General features: G+C 43.4%; 2 protein-coding genes across 2 annotated transcripts in view; one reads left to right on the forward strand and one right to left on the reverse strand.

The window, feature by feature from the left end:
- ncapg2 (non-SMC condensin II complex, subunit G2) overlaps positions 1 to 4,101 on the reverse strand; it is a gene marked incomplete at its 5' end in the record, with an annotated part of 24,967 nt that extends 20,866 nt beyond the window's left edge. Inside the window, 5 exons of the mRNA XM_079661212.1 lie at positions 1,977 to 2,129; positions 2,202 to 2,381; positions 3,489 to 3,614; positions 3,691 to 3,783; positions 3,946 to 4,101. Of these exons, the coding sequence (XP_079517338.1) occupies positions 1,977 to 2,129; positions 2,202 to 2,381; positions 3,489 to 3,614; positions 3,691 to 3,783; positions 3,946 to 4,101 (708 nt within the window). The remainder of the gene's footprint in view (positions 1 to 1,976; positions 2,130 to 2,201; positions 2,382 to 3,488; positions 3,615 to 3,690; positions 3,784 to 3,945) is intronic.
- A 2,398-nt stretch (positions 4,102 to 6,499) lies between these two features.
- Positions 6,500 to 18,411, forward strand: LOC307026294 (G patch domain-containing protein 1-like). The gene is made up of 9 exons (XM_079661580.1): positions 6,500 to 6,701; positions 7,057 to 7,184; positions 8,838 to 8,926; positions 11,130 to 11,317; positions 13,236 to 13,524; positions 17,240 to 17,302; positions 17,690 to 17,766; positions 17,842 to 17,939; positions 18,293 to 18,411. Exons 1-9 carry the CDS (start codon positions 6,546 to 6,548, stop codon positions 18,324 to 18,326), a joined length of 1,122 nt encoding a protein of 373 aa, XP_079517706.1. The 5' UTR covers positions 6,500 to 6,545; the 3' UTR covers positions 18,327 to 18,411.
- Positions 18,412 to 18,985: the final 574 nt, after the last annotated feature.

The raw sequence follows: 18,985 nt of genomic DNA on the forward strand, positions 1-18,985 counted from the left end.
GACAGAGAAGATGATCCATGCTGCACACGGACCAGAACTAAGAGAGGAGACAGAGAAGATGATCCATGCTGCACACGGACCAGAACTAAGAGAGGAGACAGAGAAGATGATCCATGCTGCACACGGACCAGAACTAAGAGAGGAGACAGAGAAGATGATCCATGCTGCACACGGACCAGAGCTACGAGAGGAGACAGAGAAGATGATCCATGCTGCACACGGACCAGAACTAAGAGAGGAGACAGAGAAGATGATCCATACTGCACACGGACCAGAACTACGAGAGGAGACAGAGAAGATGATCCATGCTGCACACGGACCAGAACTAAGAGAGGAGACAGAGAAGATGATCCATGCTGCACACGGACCAGAGCTACGAGAGGAGACAGAGAAGATGATCCATGCTGCACACGGACCAGAACTAAGAGAGGAGACAGAGAAGATGATCCATGCTGCACACGGACCAGAGCTACGAGAGGAGACAGAGAAGATGATCCATGCTGCACACGGACCAGAGCTACGAGAGGAGACAGAGAAGATGATCCATGCTGCACACGGACCAGAGCTACGAGAGGAGACAGAGAAGATGATCCATGTTGCACACGGACCAGAACTACGAGAGGAGACAGAGAAGATGATCCATGCTGCACACGGACCAGAGCTACGAGAGGAGACAGAGAAGATGATCCATGCTGCACACGGACCAGAGCTACGAGAGGAGACAGAGAAGATGATCCATGCTGCACACGGACCAGAGCTACGAGAGGAGACAGAGAAGATGATCCATGCTGCACACGGACCAGAGCTACGAGAGGAGACAGAGAAGATGATCCATGCTGCACACGGACCAGAACTAAGAGAGGAGACAGAGAAGATGATCCATGCTGCACACGGACCAGAACTACGAGAGGAGACAGAGAAGATGATCCATGCTGCACACGGACCAGAACTAAGAGAGGAGACAGAGAAGATGATCCATGCTGCACACGGACCAGAACTACGAGAGGAGACAGAGAAGATGATCCATGCTGCACACGGACCAGAACTACGAGAGGAGACAGAGAAGATGATCCATGCTGCACACGGACCAGAACTACGAGAGGAGACAGAGAAGATGATCCATGCTGCACACGGACCAGAACTACGAGAGGAGACAGAGAAGATGATCCATGCTGCACACGGACCAGAACTAAGAGAGGAGACAGAGAAGATGATCCATGCTGCACATGGACCAGAACTAAGAGAGGAGACAGAGAAGATGATCCATGCTGCACACAGACCAGAGCTACGAGAGGAGACAGAGAAGATGATCCATGCTGCACACGGACCAGAACTAAGAGAGGAGACAGAGAAGATGATCCATGCTGCACACGGACCAGAACTAAGAGAGGAGACAGAGAAGATGATCCATGCTGCACACGGACCAGAGCTACGAGAGGAGACAGAGAAGATGATCCATGCTGCACACGGACCAGAACTAAGAGAGGAGACAGAGAAGATGATCCATGCTGCACACGGACCAGAACTAAGAGAGGAGACAGAGAAGATGATCCATACTGCACACGGACCAGAACTACGAGAGGAGACAGAGAAGATGATCCATGCTGCACACGGACCAGAGCTACGAGAGGAGACAGAGAAGATGATCCATGCTGCACACGGACCAGAGCTACGAGAGGAGACAGAGAAGATGATCCATGTTGCACACGGACCAGAACTACGAGAGGAGACAGAGAAGATGATCCATGCTGCACACGGACCAGAGCTACGAGAGGAGACAGAGAAGATGATCCATGCTGCACACGGACCAGAGCTACGAGAGGAGACAGAGAAGATGATCCATGCTGCACACGGACCAGAGCTACGAGAGGAGACAGAGAAGATGATCCATGCTGCACACGGACCAGAGCTACGAGAGGAGACAGAGAAGATGATCCATGCTGCACACGGACCAGAGCTACGAGAGGAGACGGTACCTTAGCAGCTCGCACAGCCTTCACTTTAATGAGCATGTCGAGGAAAGCGACGCGGACTTTCTCCGAGTTGTCGTGCAAACTGTATTTCAGAGTCTGGAGCAGCTTCTCCAGGATGGGATGGCTGAGGCTGTTGTCCAGCACGATGATGAGACACTGGGGGAAACAAGAGTCATTAAAACAACTCAAAAGTATATCTGTCTAATATTTACTTTGATTATTTCCTACCTTGAAGACGGAGCAGCGGACGTCAGGAGAACTCGAATCGAACGCCAGCTCCATCACAAGCTTCTTCAGGAAGTCGGTGATGATGGCGGCAGGAAGCAGCTCCCAGTATTTAGCCAGGATCTTACACACTCCTAAGATGGCGTTAGAGCGGACTGTGGGGTGAGGATCATCCAGGAGCACCTGAGGAGGAGAGAGGAGGGTTTGAACTAAAGAGGATTTATTGTGTTCTTTCGGGGTTTCCTTGTCGGTTTTGTGCAGCTCTGCAAAGGCATGAAAAAGGCTTTGTCTTTATAGCCTCGACATACCAAGAACCACCGTAAACAAAACACTCACGGACCACCTAGCTCTGCCTGCTTACCGCTCCAACAATATATAACAAATGACAGCCTGATAACGACAGCTTAACGTGATCGCCTCGTTCACACATTCAATCAACAATGCAAATACAGATTCTACAAGAAGAGGGATTATTAGGACACGTGATAATCTGCAACAACATGCCAATGCCTGCTTTTTAAGGTTATTGATCAAAAACAAAATGATACATTATATATATATATAACAATAAATTAAGTTGCCCAGAAGTATAAAAACCATCATAAATTACATATTTATATCTCTAACCTTATTTATATAGCACCCTTCATACAAAAAAGGTGCTTCACAAAACTAAAACAAAACAAATAAATCAATATATTAAAGGTGGGGTAGGTAAGTTTGAGAAACCGGCTCGAGATGCACTTGTTGTTATATTCCATGGAATGCTCTTAACATCCAGATAGCAATGAATATCTGAAGTGCTTTGACAAAGAATCCATAAAAAATTTCCTCTCTTGAAGCCGTGGCGCTGTAAAAAGCACGACCAATCATCTGAGCCGGCTAAAGTAACTGGATGGCCTACCTGCCTGTCAGCCTTCCATCTGTGCACAAACTGATCTCGTGCCCTCATTGGTCATGTGCGCGTTAGTGTGTGTTGGAGGAGGGGCTCTGTGAGGAAGGGGCAGATTTGTTCCGGCTGTGTATTTTCAAATTCTAGCGCACTCGAGCTGGTTTCTCCAAAATGACTTACCCCATCTTTAAGGATTAAATAATAATTCAATAAAAAATATGTGAAATTCTAGCCAATAAAATGTAATTAAATCCCATATTTTGGTACTTTTAATAAATGTCGATGAGTGCATGCCTAAAAAACACAGAAAGTCTAATTCTCCTTTTTAACTCTGTTTTCTGTGGTTTTACTGCAAAAGCCCAGTTTCCTCTCAAATAAAGCGTTTTTAAGGCTCTCACCATGACCGTGTCCAGCTGCTTCTGAATGGCCTCGTCCGTGCTCTTGTTGCTGTTTTCTATGTCAAGCACCGGGAAAGCTTCGGTGAAAAGCAGCGTGGCGTTCGCTCGCACCTCGAAGTTTGGCGCCTGAAGAAATCAAACAGAAATGAGTCTTGAAAACAAAACAAAAAGTACAAAAAGGTAAAGAAACGTTGACGCGTACACTTAGAGCTTTCCACAGAATGGGCTTGTAGAGATTGGAGAGCATCTTGTCCACTTTCTCACAGCCTTTCCTCGAGTGGAAGTAGCTCACGATCTGCAGAGAATACACATTTTATTCTGTGAGAATGCCGTGGGAAACATTTAATGCCATGCCACATAAACTGTATACATATTTTTATAAATGTTTGTATTGTGGGAAACGGTATTTCGATCTCTCCGCACACACAAAAAGAAGGATTGACTTTAAAGCAGCTACCTTTCGGACTTTGGCGTAGACAGGAGAGGATCTGTGGAGGAAGATGGCGTTCTGCATTAAATCCTGAACGCAGGAACTCTCGATCGTCTCCAGGAAATCACCGCTGGCTTTCTTCCACGCTCTGAAGTAGATCTCAGCGATATGAGCCGTTACCATCCTGCACAGAACCACTCAGGGGTTCAAAACATGAAGGCAAAGGCGTCTTCTTTCAAGCAGAGAGAAGTAAGGTGACCAGAGATGTTAAAGTACACACATCCTTTCCTCAAGTAGAAGTACAGATACTCATGTTTTAAAATACTCTGGTGAAAGTAGAAGTACTGACTAAACTTCTTTCCTCAAGTCAAAGTAAAGAACTTTGAAATGTACTTCAGTAAAAAGTACCCATAACTAGCAGCTGTTTTAAAGAGTACCTGACCTCCCTTTATATTAATAGAACAATAATGTCATTGTTAGCTAATGAATGTTTCCATGGTGACCAACGGCAACATGACAACGTTTCCATTGGTCCCTCTTCTTTAGAGAAGACCAGGAAATGATGGATACACGGATCGTGTTCAAATCAATAGGCACGCAATGACTCTAAATAATAATGATCACGCCACCAAACACACATTCAGACTACAGGAACCAGCCTGTTTGGAAAATGAGAGAAGTAGAAAGTACAGGTATTTGTGTTCAACATGTAAGAAGTAGAAAGTACAGGTATTAGTGTTCAACATGTAAGAAGTAGAAAGTACAGGTATTTGAGTTCAACATGTAAGAAGTAGAAAGTACAGGTATTTGTGTTCAACATGTAAGAAGTAGAAAGTACAGGTATTTGAGTTCAACATGTAAGAAGTAGAAAGTACAGGTATTTGAGTTCAACATGTGAGAAGTAGAAAGTACAGGTATTTGTGTTCAACATGTAAGAAGTAGAAAGTACAGGTATTTGAGTTCAACATGTGAGAAGTAGAAAGTACAGGTATTTGAGTTCAACATGTAAGAAGTAGAAAGTACAGGTATTTGAGTTCAACATGTAAGAAGTAGAAAGTACAGGTATTTGTGTTCAACATGTAAGAAGTAGAAAGTACAGGTATTTGAGTTCAACATGTGAGAAGTAGAAAGTACAGGTATTTGAGTTCAACATGTAAGAAGTAGAAAGTACAGGTATTTGAGTTCAACATGTAAGAAGTAGAAAGTACAGGTATTAGTGTTCAACATGTAAGAAGTAGAAAGTACAGGTATTTGAGTTCAACATGTAAGAAGTAGAAAGTACAGGTATTTGGGTTCAACATGTGAGAAGTAGAAAGTACAGGTATTTGTGTTCAACATGTAAGAAGTAGAAAGTACAGGTATTTGAGTTCAACATGTAAGAAGTAGAAAGTACAGGTATTTGAGTTCAACATGTGAGAAGTAGAAAGTACAGGTATTTGAGTTCAACATGTAAGAAGTAGAAAGTACAGGTATTTGAGTTCAACATGTGAGAAGTAGAAAGTACAGGTATTTGAGTTCAACATGTAAGAAGTAGAAAGTACAGGTATTTGAGTTCAACATGTGAGAAGTAGAAAGTACAGGTATTTGAGTTCAACATGTAAGAAGTAGAAAGTACAGGTATTTGAGTTCAACATGTAAGAAGTAGAAAGTACAGGTATTTGTGTTCAACATGTAAGAAGTAGAAAGTACAGGTATTAGAGTTCAACATGTAAGAAGTAGAAAGTACAGGTATTAGAGTTCAACATGTAAGAAGTAGAAAGTACAGGTATTTGTGTTCAACATGTGAGAAGTAGAAAGTACAGGTATTTGAGTTCAACATGTAAGAAGTAGAAAGTACAGGTATTTGTGTTCAACATGTAAGAAGTAGAAAGTACAGGTATTTGAGTTCAACATGTAAGAAGTAGAAAGTACAGGTATTAGAGTTCAACATGTAAGAAGTAGAAAGTACAGGTATTTGTGTTCAACATGTGAGAAGTAGAAAGTACAGGTATTTGAGTTCAACATGTAAGAAGTAGAAAGTACAGGTATTTGTGTTCAACATGTAAGAAGTAGAAAGTACAGGTATTTGAGTTCAACATGTAAGAAGTAGAAAGTACAGGTATTTGAGTTCAACATGTAAGAAGTAGAAAGTAAAAGGTGGTCAGAAAGATAAGTAGTGGAGTAAAGTACTGATACCAGAAACATGTACTTAAGTACAGTAACAGAGTATATATACTCCACTACAGTGTTTCTGCCAGACCAGGGATGAGAGGGCGTCCGCCCCGAGAGCGGGGGGGGGGGGCGGGGGCTCGTCATGTTACCACAGTTTACCAGAGCCTCAGTTTCGCCGCTGCGAGGTTCTGGCGCTCGCCCGCAATACACTTGCCGTCACAGGAACACGCTTTGCTGGCCACGAAAATAATCCCACCAGACCCCTTTGCCCTCCAACAGGGGGATGTCCTTGTTCTCTCGTATTATTAATATTTTTGGACGCCCTCGGCTGGAGTTCAGGGCGTTCCGAGCTGAGTAAGGGTGTCAAATGACGGCTAGACGCCCACCTCTGCTGAAACGTAGTGTTTTCATGATATCATATACTGATACGGCTCCATGCGCCCTCAGGCGGTCTGGAGCAGAGTCTGGACCCCAGCATGACGGAGTGGGAACGCAGCAGAGAGAGAGACGAGTTCGTCCGAGCGTCCATCCTCTACAGACCGTCCTCCTCCTTCCTCTCCTCTCGCTTCACCAGAGCCAAGAGAGGGGAGGAGGAGCAGCCGGAGGAAGAGGAGGAGGGCAAGGAGCAGGAGGTACAGCAGGGGGCGCTAACACACCGTATGACTGATACAAGAGCTTTAAACATGCAGTAACACTGATGTCATGCTTCCATGTATCTAGTGATTATAATTGAAAACTGAAATACATTAAAAATGAACAATCTAAGCTCTTTTGAAACATTATACATTTGAATTATTTGAAATGCTTTAATTTAGTACCATGTTATGATTTTATATGTATTTATTATAACTACAGTGTACAATGAAAAAATATTCTTTTGGCACTTTAACATTTTAGACGATTTGAGTTTAACGTTACACATCAATGTTAAATCTCAATGTTTCCGCAGTTTACTTTAAATCTCTCGTTGTTTGTTTGTGTTGTCAGGTTGTCGTTGACGACCAGCAGGCGGCGGTGAACATGAAGATGTTCGGGAAACTGACGAGAGAAACGTTCGAGTGGCATCCAGACAAACTGCTCTGCAAGAGATTCAACATCCCAGACCCTCACCCTGGGTAACACTCACACACACACACACACACACACACACACCCACCCACACCCACACCCACACACACACACACACACACACACACACACACACACACACACACACACACACACACACACACACACACACACACACACACACACACACACACACACACACACACACACACACACACACACACACACACACTCACACACTCACACACTCACACACTCACACACACACACACTCCCACGTACGGGTGGTTTGTCAGGACTTTTTCCTCGTACCAGTTCAAACACTGACTTATGGGGACCCACCTTTCCCTTTGCCGTAGAGAGACAGCAGAGTGCTTGAACTGATAATAAAAAATGCAGCTACATTTCTGGCTATTTAGAATTCAGTTTTGGTAAAAGAGTGTAGAGATCTGTAGACCTGAAATTCTACAGGACTGTGAGGACGGGGGCGGGACTGGGCGGGAGTTTCCTGACACAATTATGACTTTTGAGAACCCCTCTGGATTAGCTGGACATTACCCATACACACAGCAAGTCCCTGAGTTATGAGGACCACAATGGTATATCTGGAGAATATCCACACACACAGAATTGTAGAAAACCTGTACTCATGAGGGCAATAATGGTTTCACTGGACATTATCCTCAAACATGTGTTGCGCAAAATTTTGTTACTGAAAAGTAGCCCAATACTTCCGTTTATTTTAAATGTTGAACAGAAAAAAGTATTTAACTTAGGAGAGCAATGGTACAAAGAGCAGACCACTTTCTCATGTTCACAGACCTCAGTGTTCAGAGACCTGAACATCAAGATAAGCAGCTTTTTTCTTGTTGCTTTGATGACAAACACCTGCTTTTAATAACCATATGCAGGGCTTTGCGATGGACAATACAAGTATTTCTGACAATCTCTTTACCAGTCGGCTGCCATTGAAAAGTGACAGAGGATTTCATTCTGACAGAGACCTTGACATATGATAGAACCTGCACAGCCTAAAAGGATCATGCAAGGAAGTGAAATATTGAGAAATGTTGTCTTTTTAGTGGACAAGTGAATACTAAGTTGATTGAGTTGCTGAAGCAAAATGCTAACGTTATGCTATAAACTAACTACAGCAGGTCTTCCACGTCTCGCCAACTTCAGATCCATATTCAAACACACAGATTCTAGATGGAAGGAGTTGAAGCGTTTGTTTGAACAGTCTGCAGGAGGCAGGGACTTGCTCTCAAGCAGAACAGAAACAAACTTAGAGGAGTGTTACGTGTTCAGCGTAATGACGTACAACGACCTCCACGACTTCTGTAGTCCTATTCAGCCACTTGGTAACAACCATCGTTTCTCAGACACGTCCACTCTTCAGAAATCACCAGTGGGGTCACTGCTGATGATTTAATGTAGAACAAAACGTGATCCGTGTCTTCAATGAGTCTCAACCACAGACCTTAGATCAGCTAGTTTCCTAAACCCTATGGAGAGATCCCATTGGCTCTGAGACCAGGGAACAGGAAGTGATGCGCGCACACACACACACACACACACACACACACACACACACACACACACACACACACACACACACACACACACACACACACACACACACACACACACCTGGTCCTTTAAATGTGAAATATAAGAATGTTTTTAATGTGTTTTTGCAGCTCTGGGTTTGTGGGTCTCCATAAAGTGAAGAGGGACAAGTTCTCTGTGTTCAACTTCCTGTCGGTGCCGGAGAGCAGAGACACGCCAGGTAAGCCTCCGATAGTAATACCTTCAGGTATTAATACACACGGTTTACCCTCTGCCACCGGTAGACCTGAAGGTATCAGTAGCGTGGCGTGGGGAAATAGGGGAAGCCAATAACACATCCTTTCTTTTGGGTCGGGGGGGGGGGGGGGGGGGGGTGTGGTGGTCAATGTAATAACGTAACCAGATGAGTGATTACAGCACCAGGTATCATTTTACACACATTTGTATCATACAGATGCAGGACTTACACACGCCTGTTATCTGACCGACAGGTCCGCACGCACTCTCCAGCCCAAACTCTAATAAGCATTCATTCACAAACTAAATCAGGAGACCTTTAACGTTTTACGTCCGGTTCGCTCCTTTGTTCCTCGCTGTACACAGCTCCAGTTTGGGCATTGGCCTGTCATCAGATTGTATTTGTTGTTGCTGCTGCAGCGGAAGTTTAGTCCAATTATTTTTGATTAAATACTCCAAATCTCCACCCTCCATAATTGCACTTGCTTCAGTTGCTTGCTACTTTCTAATGGCGGTGAGAGTGGTGCAGTGGCGCTATCTATCTTCTATCGATTAGATTTATCATTAGAAAATTATAAAAGTAGGGTAGACATGTGGATATTATCCGACTGAACAAAACGTGCATTTATCTAACAGGTTCGTTTTCCACTGACCTTTTTTCGAGCTATTTTCCAAAATCCTATGGAGAAATCCCATTGCTATTTTGTCGAGGGAAACCAAGCGCAGCTTACTTCCGCTTTTTGGGACGCGTCACTGCACCACTAAGTTGATGCGATTTGATTGGATTGTGAGGCAAGGGAAGCCAGCCGCCTCTGGCTTCCCTTGGCATGGCCCTGATCAATCACAGGTTGGCAGGCGCATGACGTGAGCCTCATCTGATTGGTCAACCCCTCCATTATTTTTCACCAAGGGAAGCCAATTTCGGCTGGCCTCCTCTCGCAACAGAGAGTGCAATCTACTGTTTCACCATGACATCTAGAGGGGCGCTGTTTCACTCTTTGTAAAATACTCAATGAGAATGGGGGAGAGACGGGCCGGCAGCAACACACAACAAAGAATTTCCGAAACTAAACGAAGTGTTTTTATTTATTTATTAAAATGAAACTACAATCCTAAAAAACAGGGGAAGCCTGGCTTCCCTTGGCCTCCAGGAGAAAACACCCCTGGAAGGTATTAATACACACGGTTTAACCTCTGCCACCGGTAGACTGTAGTCTGAGTGGCGCTAGTGGAGCCTCGCAGCGTGGCAAAACTATTGCGCGCTTACACTGTAGGTACGCCGTGTTTCGGGGTGCGGGGGGGGATGCGGATTTCTCGCTGTCTCGAAGCAAGCAGGAAACCACACCAGTAAGCCAGCTCACACTGACAGCTCCTCGCAGCAGCGAGCTGACCAATCAGAGCACAGTGGGCTCATAGGGAGGGGGGGGGGTTAGGAGCTCCAACAAGCCGTGTAGGACAGAGAGTGAATACACAAACTATACAGAGATGTTGTTTGAGAAACCAATGTGAGTTTGGAACATTGAACAATGTAAATCTATTCTAGTAGATCCTCAACAATGGAATCATGATCAGTAGAGATGGCCATGACATGGGACCTTTATGCTCAGCATGACACTTACATTTTCAAAATAAAAGCACAAAGTAACTTTTTCCTTGCTTTAAAGGTGTGGTAGGTAATTTTGGAGAAACCAGCTCGAGTGCGCTGTGGCTAAATGACCAATTAGAAAATACAAAGCCTGAAAAAATCTGCCACTTCCTCACAGAGCCCCTCCTCCAACACACGTGAACGCACACATGACCAATGAGGGCACGAGATCAGTTTGTGCACAGATGGAAGGCTGACAGGCAGGTAGGCCATCCAGTTACTTTAGCCGGCTCAGATGATTGGACGTGCTTTTTACAGCACTACGGCTTCCACAGATGACATTTAATGGATTTATTGTCAAAGCACTTCAGATATTCATTGCTATCGGGATGTTCAGAGCATTCCATGAAATATAACAACAAGTGTATCTCGAGCCGGTTTCTCAAACTGACCTACCCCACCTTAAAGCTCAGGATGGCTTATTTTTCAAAATAAAATAAAAAGGAAGATTTGGTTTTGAGTTTGTTTTGAGTGAGGACAGATCAATGCGTTATAATCCGTTTCCATCTTCCTCTGTATCCACTGCTCTCCTCTTCCTCAGCTCCTCCCAAACCTCCGGAGTCGGGAAGGAGGTCCAGGTGGGATCAGTCCCAGCAGAAAGAGGAGCAGAAGCAGGAGGAGGAGGAGAAGGAGAAGGAGAAGGAGAAGGAGAAGAAGAAGAAGGACCCGCTGTCTGAGCTGCTCAGCGCCGCAAGAAACCAAACTGCAAACAGAGCTGAAGATCCAGAGGTAACGACTCACTAACCACTAACCACTAACTCAACCACTAACCACTAACACACTAACCACTAACTCAACCACTCACCACTAACTCACCCACTAACCACTAACTCACTAACCACTAACTCACCCACTAACCACTAACTCACTAACCACTAACCACTAACTCACCCACTAACTCACTAACCACTAACTCAAACACTAACTCACTAACCCACTAACTCAACCACTAACCACTAACTCACTCACCACTAACTCACCCACTAACCACTAACCACTAACTCACCCACTAACCACTAACTCACTAACCACTAACTCACTAACCATTAACCACTAACTCAACCACTAACCACTCACTCACTAACCACTAACTCACCCACTAACCACTAACCACTAACTCACTAACAACTAACTCACTAACCACTAACTCACCCACTAACTCACTAACCACTAACCACTAACTCACCCACTAACCACTAACTCACCCACTAACCACTAACTCACCCACTAACCACTAACTCACCCACTAACCACTAACTCACCCACTAACTCACCCACTAACCACTCACCCAATAACTCACTAACCACTCACTCACTAACCACTAACTCACCCACTAACCACTAACTCACTAACCACTAACTCACTAACCACTAACTCACCCACTAACTCACTAACCACTAACTCACCCACTAACTCACCCACTAACCACTAACTCACCCACTAACCACTAACTCACCCACTAACTCACTAACCACTAACTCACTAACCACTAACTCACCCACTAACCACTAACCACTAACTCACCCACTAACCACTAACTCACCCACTAACTCACCCACTAACTCACTAACCACTAACTCACTAACCACTAACTCACCCACTAACTCACTAACCACTAACTCACCCACTAACTCACCCACTAACCACTAACTCACTAACCACTAACTCACCCACTAACTCACCCACTAACCACTAACTCACTAACCACTAACTCACCCACTAACCACTAACTCACCCACTAACCACTAACTCACCCACTAACCACTAACTCACCCACTAACTCACCCACTAACTCACCCACTAACCACTCACCCACTAACTCACTAACCACTAACTCACTAACCACTAACTCACCCACTAACTCACTAACCACTAACTCACCCACTAACTCACTCACCCACTAACCACTAACTCACTCACCACTAACTCAGTGTGACGGAGCGAGTCACAGAGTGACTGACTGCCACTGACAGCTGACACACACACCACACACACCAAACATTTCCTGCTATGAACCATGACATTTATTATTTATTGTGCGTTTGTTAATCTTGCTAAATGATTATGAGGTGGTTAACCTGTTTATGTTTGAGTCTGATTTTTTATGTAGAAATGTGGTGAGTCGATTGGGTCTGTTTTTGTTTTTTTGATTTTTGTTGTCTAACTTGCAATGGTTCGCTATTTTTTTGTTTTGCTGCTGTTATTAAATTGTTTGGAGCTCAAACCAATCGACTAGGCCAGAGTTTTTTTGAACGGACAATTGAACCCCGTCACACTCACTAACCACTAACTCACTAACTTCTGACTTTAGAGCTCTCTCTCTTTCTCTCTCTATCTCTATTTCTCTCTCTCTCTCGCTCTATCTCTCTCTCTCGCTCGCTCTCTCTCTCTCTCTCTATCTCTATTTCTCTCTCTCTTTCTCTCGCTCTATCTCGATCTCGCTCTCTCTCTCTGGCTCTCTCTCTCTCTCTATCTCTCTTTCTCTCTCTCTCTCTGGCTCTCTCTCTCTCGCTCGCTCTCGATCTCGCTCTCTCTCTCTATCTTTCTCTGGCTCTCTCTCTCTCTCTCTCTCTCTCTCTGGCTCTCTCTCTCTCTCTCTCTGTGTGTGTGTGTGTGTCTGTAACCTACAATGTTCTCTTCATACAGAGGAAGTCAAAGGACCCAGACGAGGAGGAAGAAGAAGGAGAGGAGGAAGAGGAGAGCCGGCCTCCATTGGATCTGTTTAAAGCCATCTTCGCCAGCTCCTCTGACGAATCCTCCTCTTCATCAGAGGAAGAGGAGGAGGAAGAGGGAAGAGAGGAACAGGAAGTGAAAGTAGAGGAACAACTATTCAACATCTCGTCCTTTTCCTCCTCCATCCCCCCCTCCATCCCCTCCTCCATCCCCTCCTCCATCCCCTCCTCCATCCCCTCCTCCACTTCCAGCCAAGAGCAAGGTAAACAAAACACAACTTACTATTTCAATCAGTATGTAGTGTCTCTACTTTAAAGAGTCCTCTCCTGCTGATGTTCAGGTGTATATCAGTATGTAGTGTCTCTACTTTAAAGAGTCCTCTCCTGCTGATGTTCAGGTGTAAATCAGTATGTAGTGTCTCTACTTTAAAGAGTCCTCTCCTGCTGATGTTCAGGTGTATATCAGTATGTATTGTCTCTACTTTAAAGAGTCCTCTCCTGCTGATGTTCAGGTGTATATCAGTATGTAGTGTCTCTACTTTAAAGAGTCCTCTCCTGCTGATGTTCAGGTGTATATCAGTATGTAGTGTCTCTACTTTAAAGAGTCCTCTCCTGCTGATGTTCAGGTGTATATCAGTATGTAGTGTATCTACTTTAAAGAGTCCTCTCCTGCTGATGTTCAGGTGTATATCAGTATGTAGTGTATCTACTTTAAAGAGTCCTCTCCTGCTAATGTTCAGGTGTATATCAGTATGTAGTGTCTCTACTTTAAAGAGTCCTCTCCTGCTGATGTTCAGGTGTATATCAGTATGTAGTGTCTCTACTTTAAAGTTCCTCTCCTGCTGATGTTCAGGTGTATATCAGTATGTAGTGTATCTACTTTAAAGAGTCCTCTCCTGCTGATGTTCAGGTGTATATCAGTATGTAGTCTCTCTACTTTAAAGAGTCCTCTCCTGCTGATGTTCAGGTGTATATCAGTATGTAGTGTATCTACTTTAAAGAGTCCTCTCCTGCTGATGTTCAGGTGTATATCAGTATGTAGTGTATCTACTTTAAAGAGTCCTCTCCTGCTGATGTTCAGGTGTATATCAGTATGTAGTGTATCTACTTTAAAGAGTCCTCTCCTGCTGATGTTCAGGTGTATATCAGTATGTAGTGTATCTACTTTAAAGAGTCCTCTCCTGCTAATGTTCAGGTGTATATCAGTATGTAGTGTCTCTACTTTAAAGAGTCCTCTCCTGCTGATGTTCAGGTGTATATCAGTATGTAGTGTCTCTACTTTAAAGTTCCTCTCCTGCTGATGTTCAGGTGTATATCAGTATGTAGTGTATCTACTTTAAAGAGTCCTCTCCTGCTGATGTTCAGGTGTATATCAGTATGTAGTCTCTCTACTTTAAAGAGTCCTCTCCTGCTGATGTTCAGGTGTATATCAGTATGTAGTGTATCTACTTTAAAGAGTCCTCTCCCGCTGATGTTCAGGTGTATATCAGTATGTAGTGTATCTACTTTAAAGAGTCCTCTCCTGCTGATGTTCAGGTGTATATCAGTATGTAGTGTCTCTACTTTAAAGAGTCCTCTCCTGCTGATGTTCAGGTGTATATCAGTATGTAGTGTCTCTACTTTAAAGAGTCCTCTCCTGCTGATGTTCAGGTGTATATCAGTATGTAGTGTCTCTACTTTAAAGAGTCCTCTCCTGCTGATGTTCAGGTGTATATCAGTATGTAGTGTCTCTACTTTAAAGAGTCCTCTCCTGCTGATGTTCAGGTGTATATCAGTATGTAGTGTCTCTAATTTAAAGAGTCCTCTCCTGCTGATGTTCAGGTGTATATCAGTATGTAGTGTCTCTACTTTAAAGAGTCCTCTCCTGCTGATGTTCAGGTGTATATCAGTATGTAGTGTCTCTACTTTAAAGAGTCCTCTCCTGATGATGTTCAGGTGTATATCACTATGTAGTGTCTCTACTTTAAAGAGTCCTCTCCTGCTGATGTTCAGGTGTATATCAGTATGTAGTGTCTCTACTTTAAAGAGTCCTCTCCTGCTGATGTTCAGGTGGATATCATATGTAGTCTCTCTACTTTAAAGAGTCCTCTCCTGATGATGTTCAGGTGTATTTCAGTATGTAGTGTCTCTACTTTAAAGAGTCCTCTCCTGCTGATGTTCAGGTGTATATCAGTATGTAGTGTCTCTACTTTAAAGAGTCCTCTCCTGCTGATGTTCAGGTGTATATCAGTATGTAGTGTCTCTACTTTAAAGAGTCCTCTCCTGTTGATGTTCAGGTGTATATCAGTATGTAGTGTCTCTACTTTAAAGAGTCCTCTCCTGCTGATGTTCAGGTGTATATCAGTATGTAGTGTCTCTACTTTAAAGAGTCCTCTCCTGCTGATGTTCAGGTGTATATCAGTATGTAGTGTCTCTACTTTAAAGAGTCCTCTCCTGCTGATGTTCAGGTGTATATCAGTATGTAGTGTCTCTACTTTAAAGAGTCCTCTCCTGCTGATGTTCAGGTGTATATCAGTATGTAGTGTCTCTACTTTAAAGAGTCCTCTCCTGCTGATGTTCAGGTGTATATCAGTATGTAGTGTCTCTACTTTAAAGAGTCCTCTCCTGCTGATGTTCAGGTGTATATCAGTATGTAGTGTCTCTACTTTAAAGAGTCCTCTCCTGCTGATGTTCAGGTGTATATCAGTATGTCTCTACTTTAAAGAGTCCTCTCCTGCTGATGTTCAGGTGTATATCAGTATGTAGTGTCTCTACTTTAAAGAGTCCTCTCCTGCTGATGTTCAGGTGTATATCAGTATGTCTCTACTTTAAAGAGTCCTCTCCTGCTGATGTTCAGGTGTATATCAGTATGTAGTGTCTCTACTTTAAAGAGTCCTCTCCTGCTGATGTTCAGGTGTATATCAGTATGTAGTGTCTCTACTTTAAAGAGTCCTCTCCTGCTGATGTTCAGGTGTATATCAGTATGTAGTGTCTCTACTTTAAAGAGTCCTCTCCTGCTGATGTTCAGGTGTATATCAGTATGTAGTGTCTCTACTTTAAAGAGTCCTCTCCTGCTGATGTTCAGGTGTATATCAGTGTGTAGTGTCTCTACTTTAAAGAGTCCTCTCCTGCTGATGTTCAGGTGTATATCAGTATTTAGTGTCTCTACTTTAAAGAGTCCTCTCCTGCTGATGTTCAGGTGTATATCAGTATGTAGTGTCTCTACTTTAAAGAGTCCTCTCCTACTGATGTTCAGGTGTATATCAGTATGTAGTGTCTCTACTTTAAAGAGTCCTCTCCTGCTGATGTTCAGTTGTATATCAGTATGAAGTGTCTCTACTTTAAAGAGTCCTCTCCTGCTGATGTTCAGGTGTATATCAGTATGTAGTGTCTCTACTTTAAAGAGTCCTCTCCTGCTGATGTTCAGGTGTATATCAGTATGTAGTGTCTCTACTTTAAAGAGTCCTCTCCTGCTGATGTTCAGTTGTATATCAGTATGTAGTGTCTCTACTTTAAAGAGTCCTCTCCTGCTGATGTTCAGGTGTATATCAGTAGTGTCTCTACTTTAAAGAGTCCTCTCCTGCTGATGTTCAGGTGTATATCAGTATGTAGTGTCTCTACTTTAAAGAGTCCTCTCCTGCTGATGTTCAGGTGTATATCAGTATGTAGTGTCTCTACTTTAAAGAGTCCTCTCCTGCTGATGTTCAGGTGTATATCAGTATGTAGTGTCTCTACTTTAAAGAGTCCTCTCCTGCTGATGTTCAGGTGTATATCAGTATGTAGTGTCTCTACTTTAAAGAGTCCTCTCCTGCTAATGTTCAGGTGTATATCAGTATGTAGTGTCTCTACTTTAAAGAGTCCTCTCCTGCTGATGTTCAGGTGTATATCAGTATGTAGTGTCTCTACTTTAAAGAGTCCTCTCCTGCTGATGTTCAGGTGTATATCAGTATGTAGTGTCTCTACTTTAAAGAGTCCTTTGTGTGTTTTCTTTTCTTAAAGCGCTGCCTCAGAGTGTGAAACAGGAAGAGGAGGAGTTTGGTCCCAAGCTGCCGCCCCCCCTCCGTGAGTACCCACACTATATTTATAGTAAACAAACAAAGACGTACAGTTTGAATGAAAATGAGGTGTTTACATACTCCCAACACAAACAGTGAAACACTCGGATATCGTGGCGGGTAACATGAAGACAGTAAATAATACATTTAATAGAAAAGAAGTGAATATAATCTTGGATTGAAGTTTTAAATGTAAGAATAAAAACAATAGAATTTGATAAAACTCACTTATGAGTAAACCCGGAGATCCTCTCAGACGAAAGGGATACACGAAGAGAAGGAATTCATACAATTAATGAAATTGTTGTATATTCAGCATTAACGATGTATATTCAGCACTAACGATGTTTAGAAAGTGTATCTAGATATAGATCTGTTGTTTGCCCTCCTGCAGCCGGAGGCGCCTCCCGGAGGAGCAGAGACAAGAAGCACAAAACCAAGAAGCAGCACAAACACAAGAAGGAAAAGAAGGTAGGAATAAAGACAACATTCAAATAACTCTCTCCTCACTGCTGCTTCTCTAACGTGACGTCGTGTCCACCACAGAAGAAGAAAGGGAAGAAGCAGAAACACAAAGAGAAGAAGAAGAAGGAGGAGGAGGACAGCGACGAGGACACGGTGTCGACTCAGGAGCTGCTCCGGAGGTGATGTTGTTGTTGTTGAAACTGTCTGAGGGGGTTGTGTTGTTTATTACATAACAATCATATTTTTTACTATTTTTATTTCAGAACCAATTATTTTTTAATTGAATGTTTTTATTTACTGGTCACATTTTAATTTTTTATTATTATTATTTCTATTTCTATTTTTTTACATCTTAAATAATAAATTAATTAAATAATTGTTCATATTTTTCAGTTTTTATTGTTTTTATTTGTTTTCAAACCAATATGATTCACCGTGAACGTGAGTGTGTTGAGTAACCTGTCCTTGTGTTGAACTCATCGATGAAGGCTCCTCTCTGCTTATTGGATCTCCATTGTTGTTCATTTTGCAGACTGAAGAACGTGAAGTCCCGTGAGACCTGGTGAAGAAATGAAGCGTCCTCTGTGAGGACCTCCGGCCTCATTTTACACAACATCTTAAGTTTGAATCAATAAATAAGTTTGTCATGAAGTGGTTTGAGTTATTGTTCAAAGATCACAGCTCTCAGATTTCTACGGGCCAAACATCTCCTGTCTTTGGTCTGAAGTTTGAACTGAAGGAAGCACCGGCATCGAGTCACCAGAGTTTAATGTGGACCCGGGAACAAAGAGAGGACCATGATGCATTCAATGATCAAATGGTCTAACATTAAGACCCCCTCTATCTCCCCCTTTTAACACTGTCACCCCCTCTATCTCCCCCTTTGAACACTGTCACCCCTCTATCTCCCCCTTTGAACACTGTCACCCCTCTATCTCCCCCTTTGAACACTGTCACCCCTCTATCTCCCCCTTTGAACACTGTCACCCCTCTATCTCCCCCTTTGAGCACTGTCACCCCCTCTATCTCCCCCTTTGAACACTGTCACCCCTTCTATCTCCCCCTTTGAACACTGTCACCCCTCTATCTCCCCCTTTGAACACCGTCACCCCCTCTATCTCCCCCTTTGAACACTGTCACCCCCTCTATCTCCCCCTTTGAACACTGTCACCCCCTCTATCTCCCCCTTTGAACACTGTCACCCCTCTATCTCCCCCTTTGAGCA

Source organism: Notothenia rossii (assembly GCF_949606895.1).
Source record: "Notothenia rossii genome assembly, chromosome: 12".
Taxonomy (NCBI): Eukaryota; Metazoa; Chordata; class Actinopteri; order Perciformes; family Nototheniidae; genus Notothenia; species Notothenia rossii.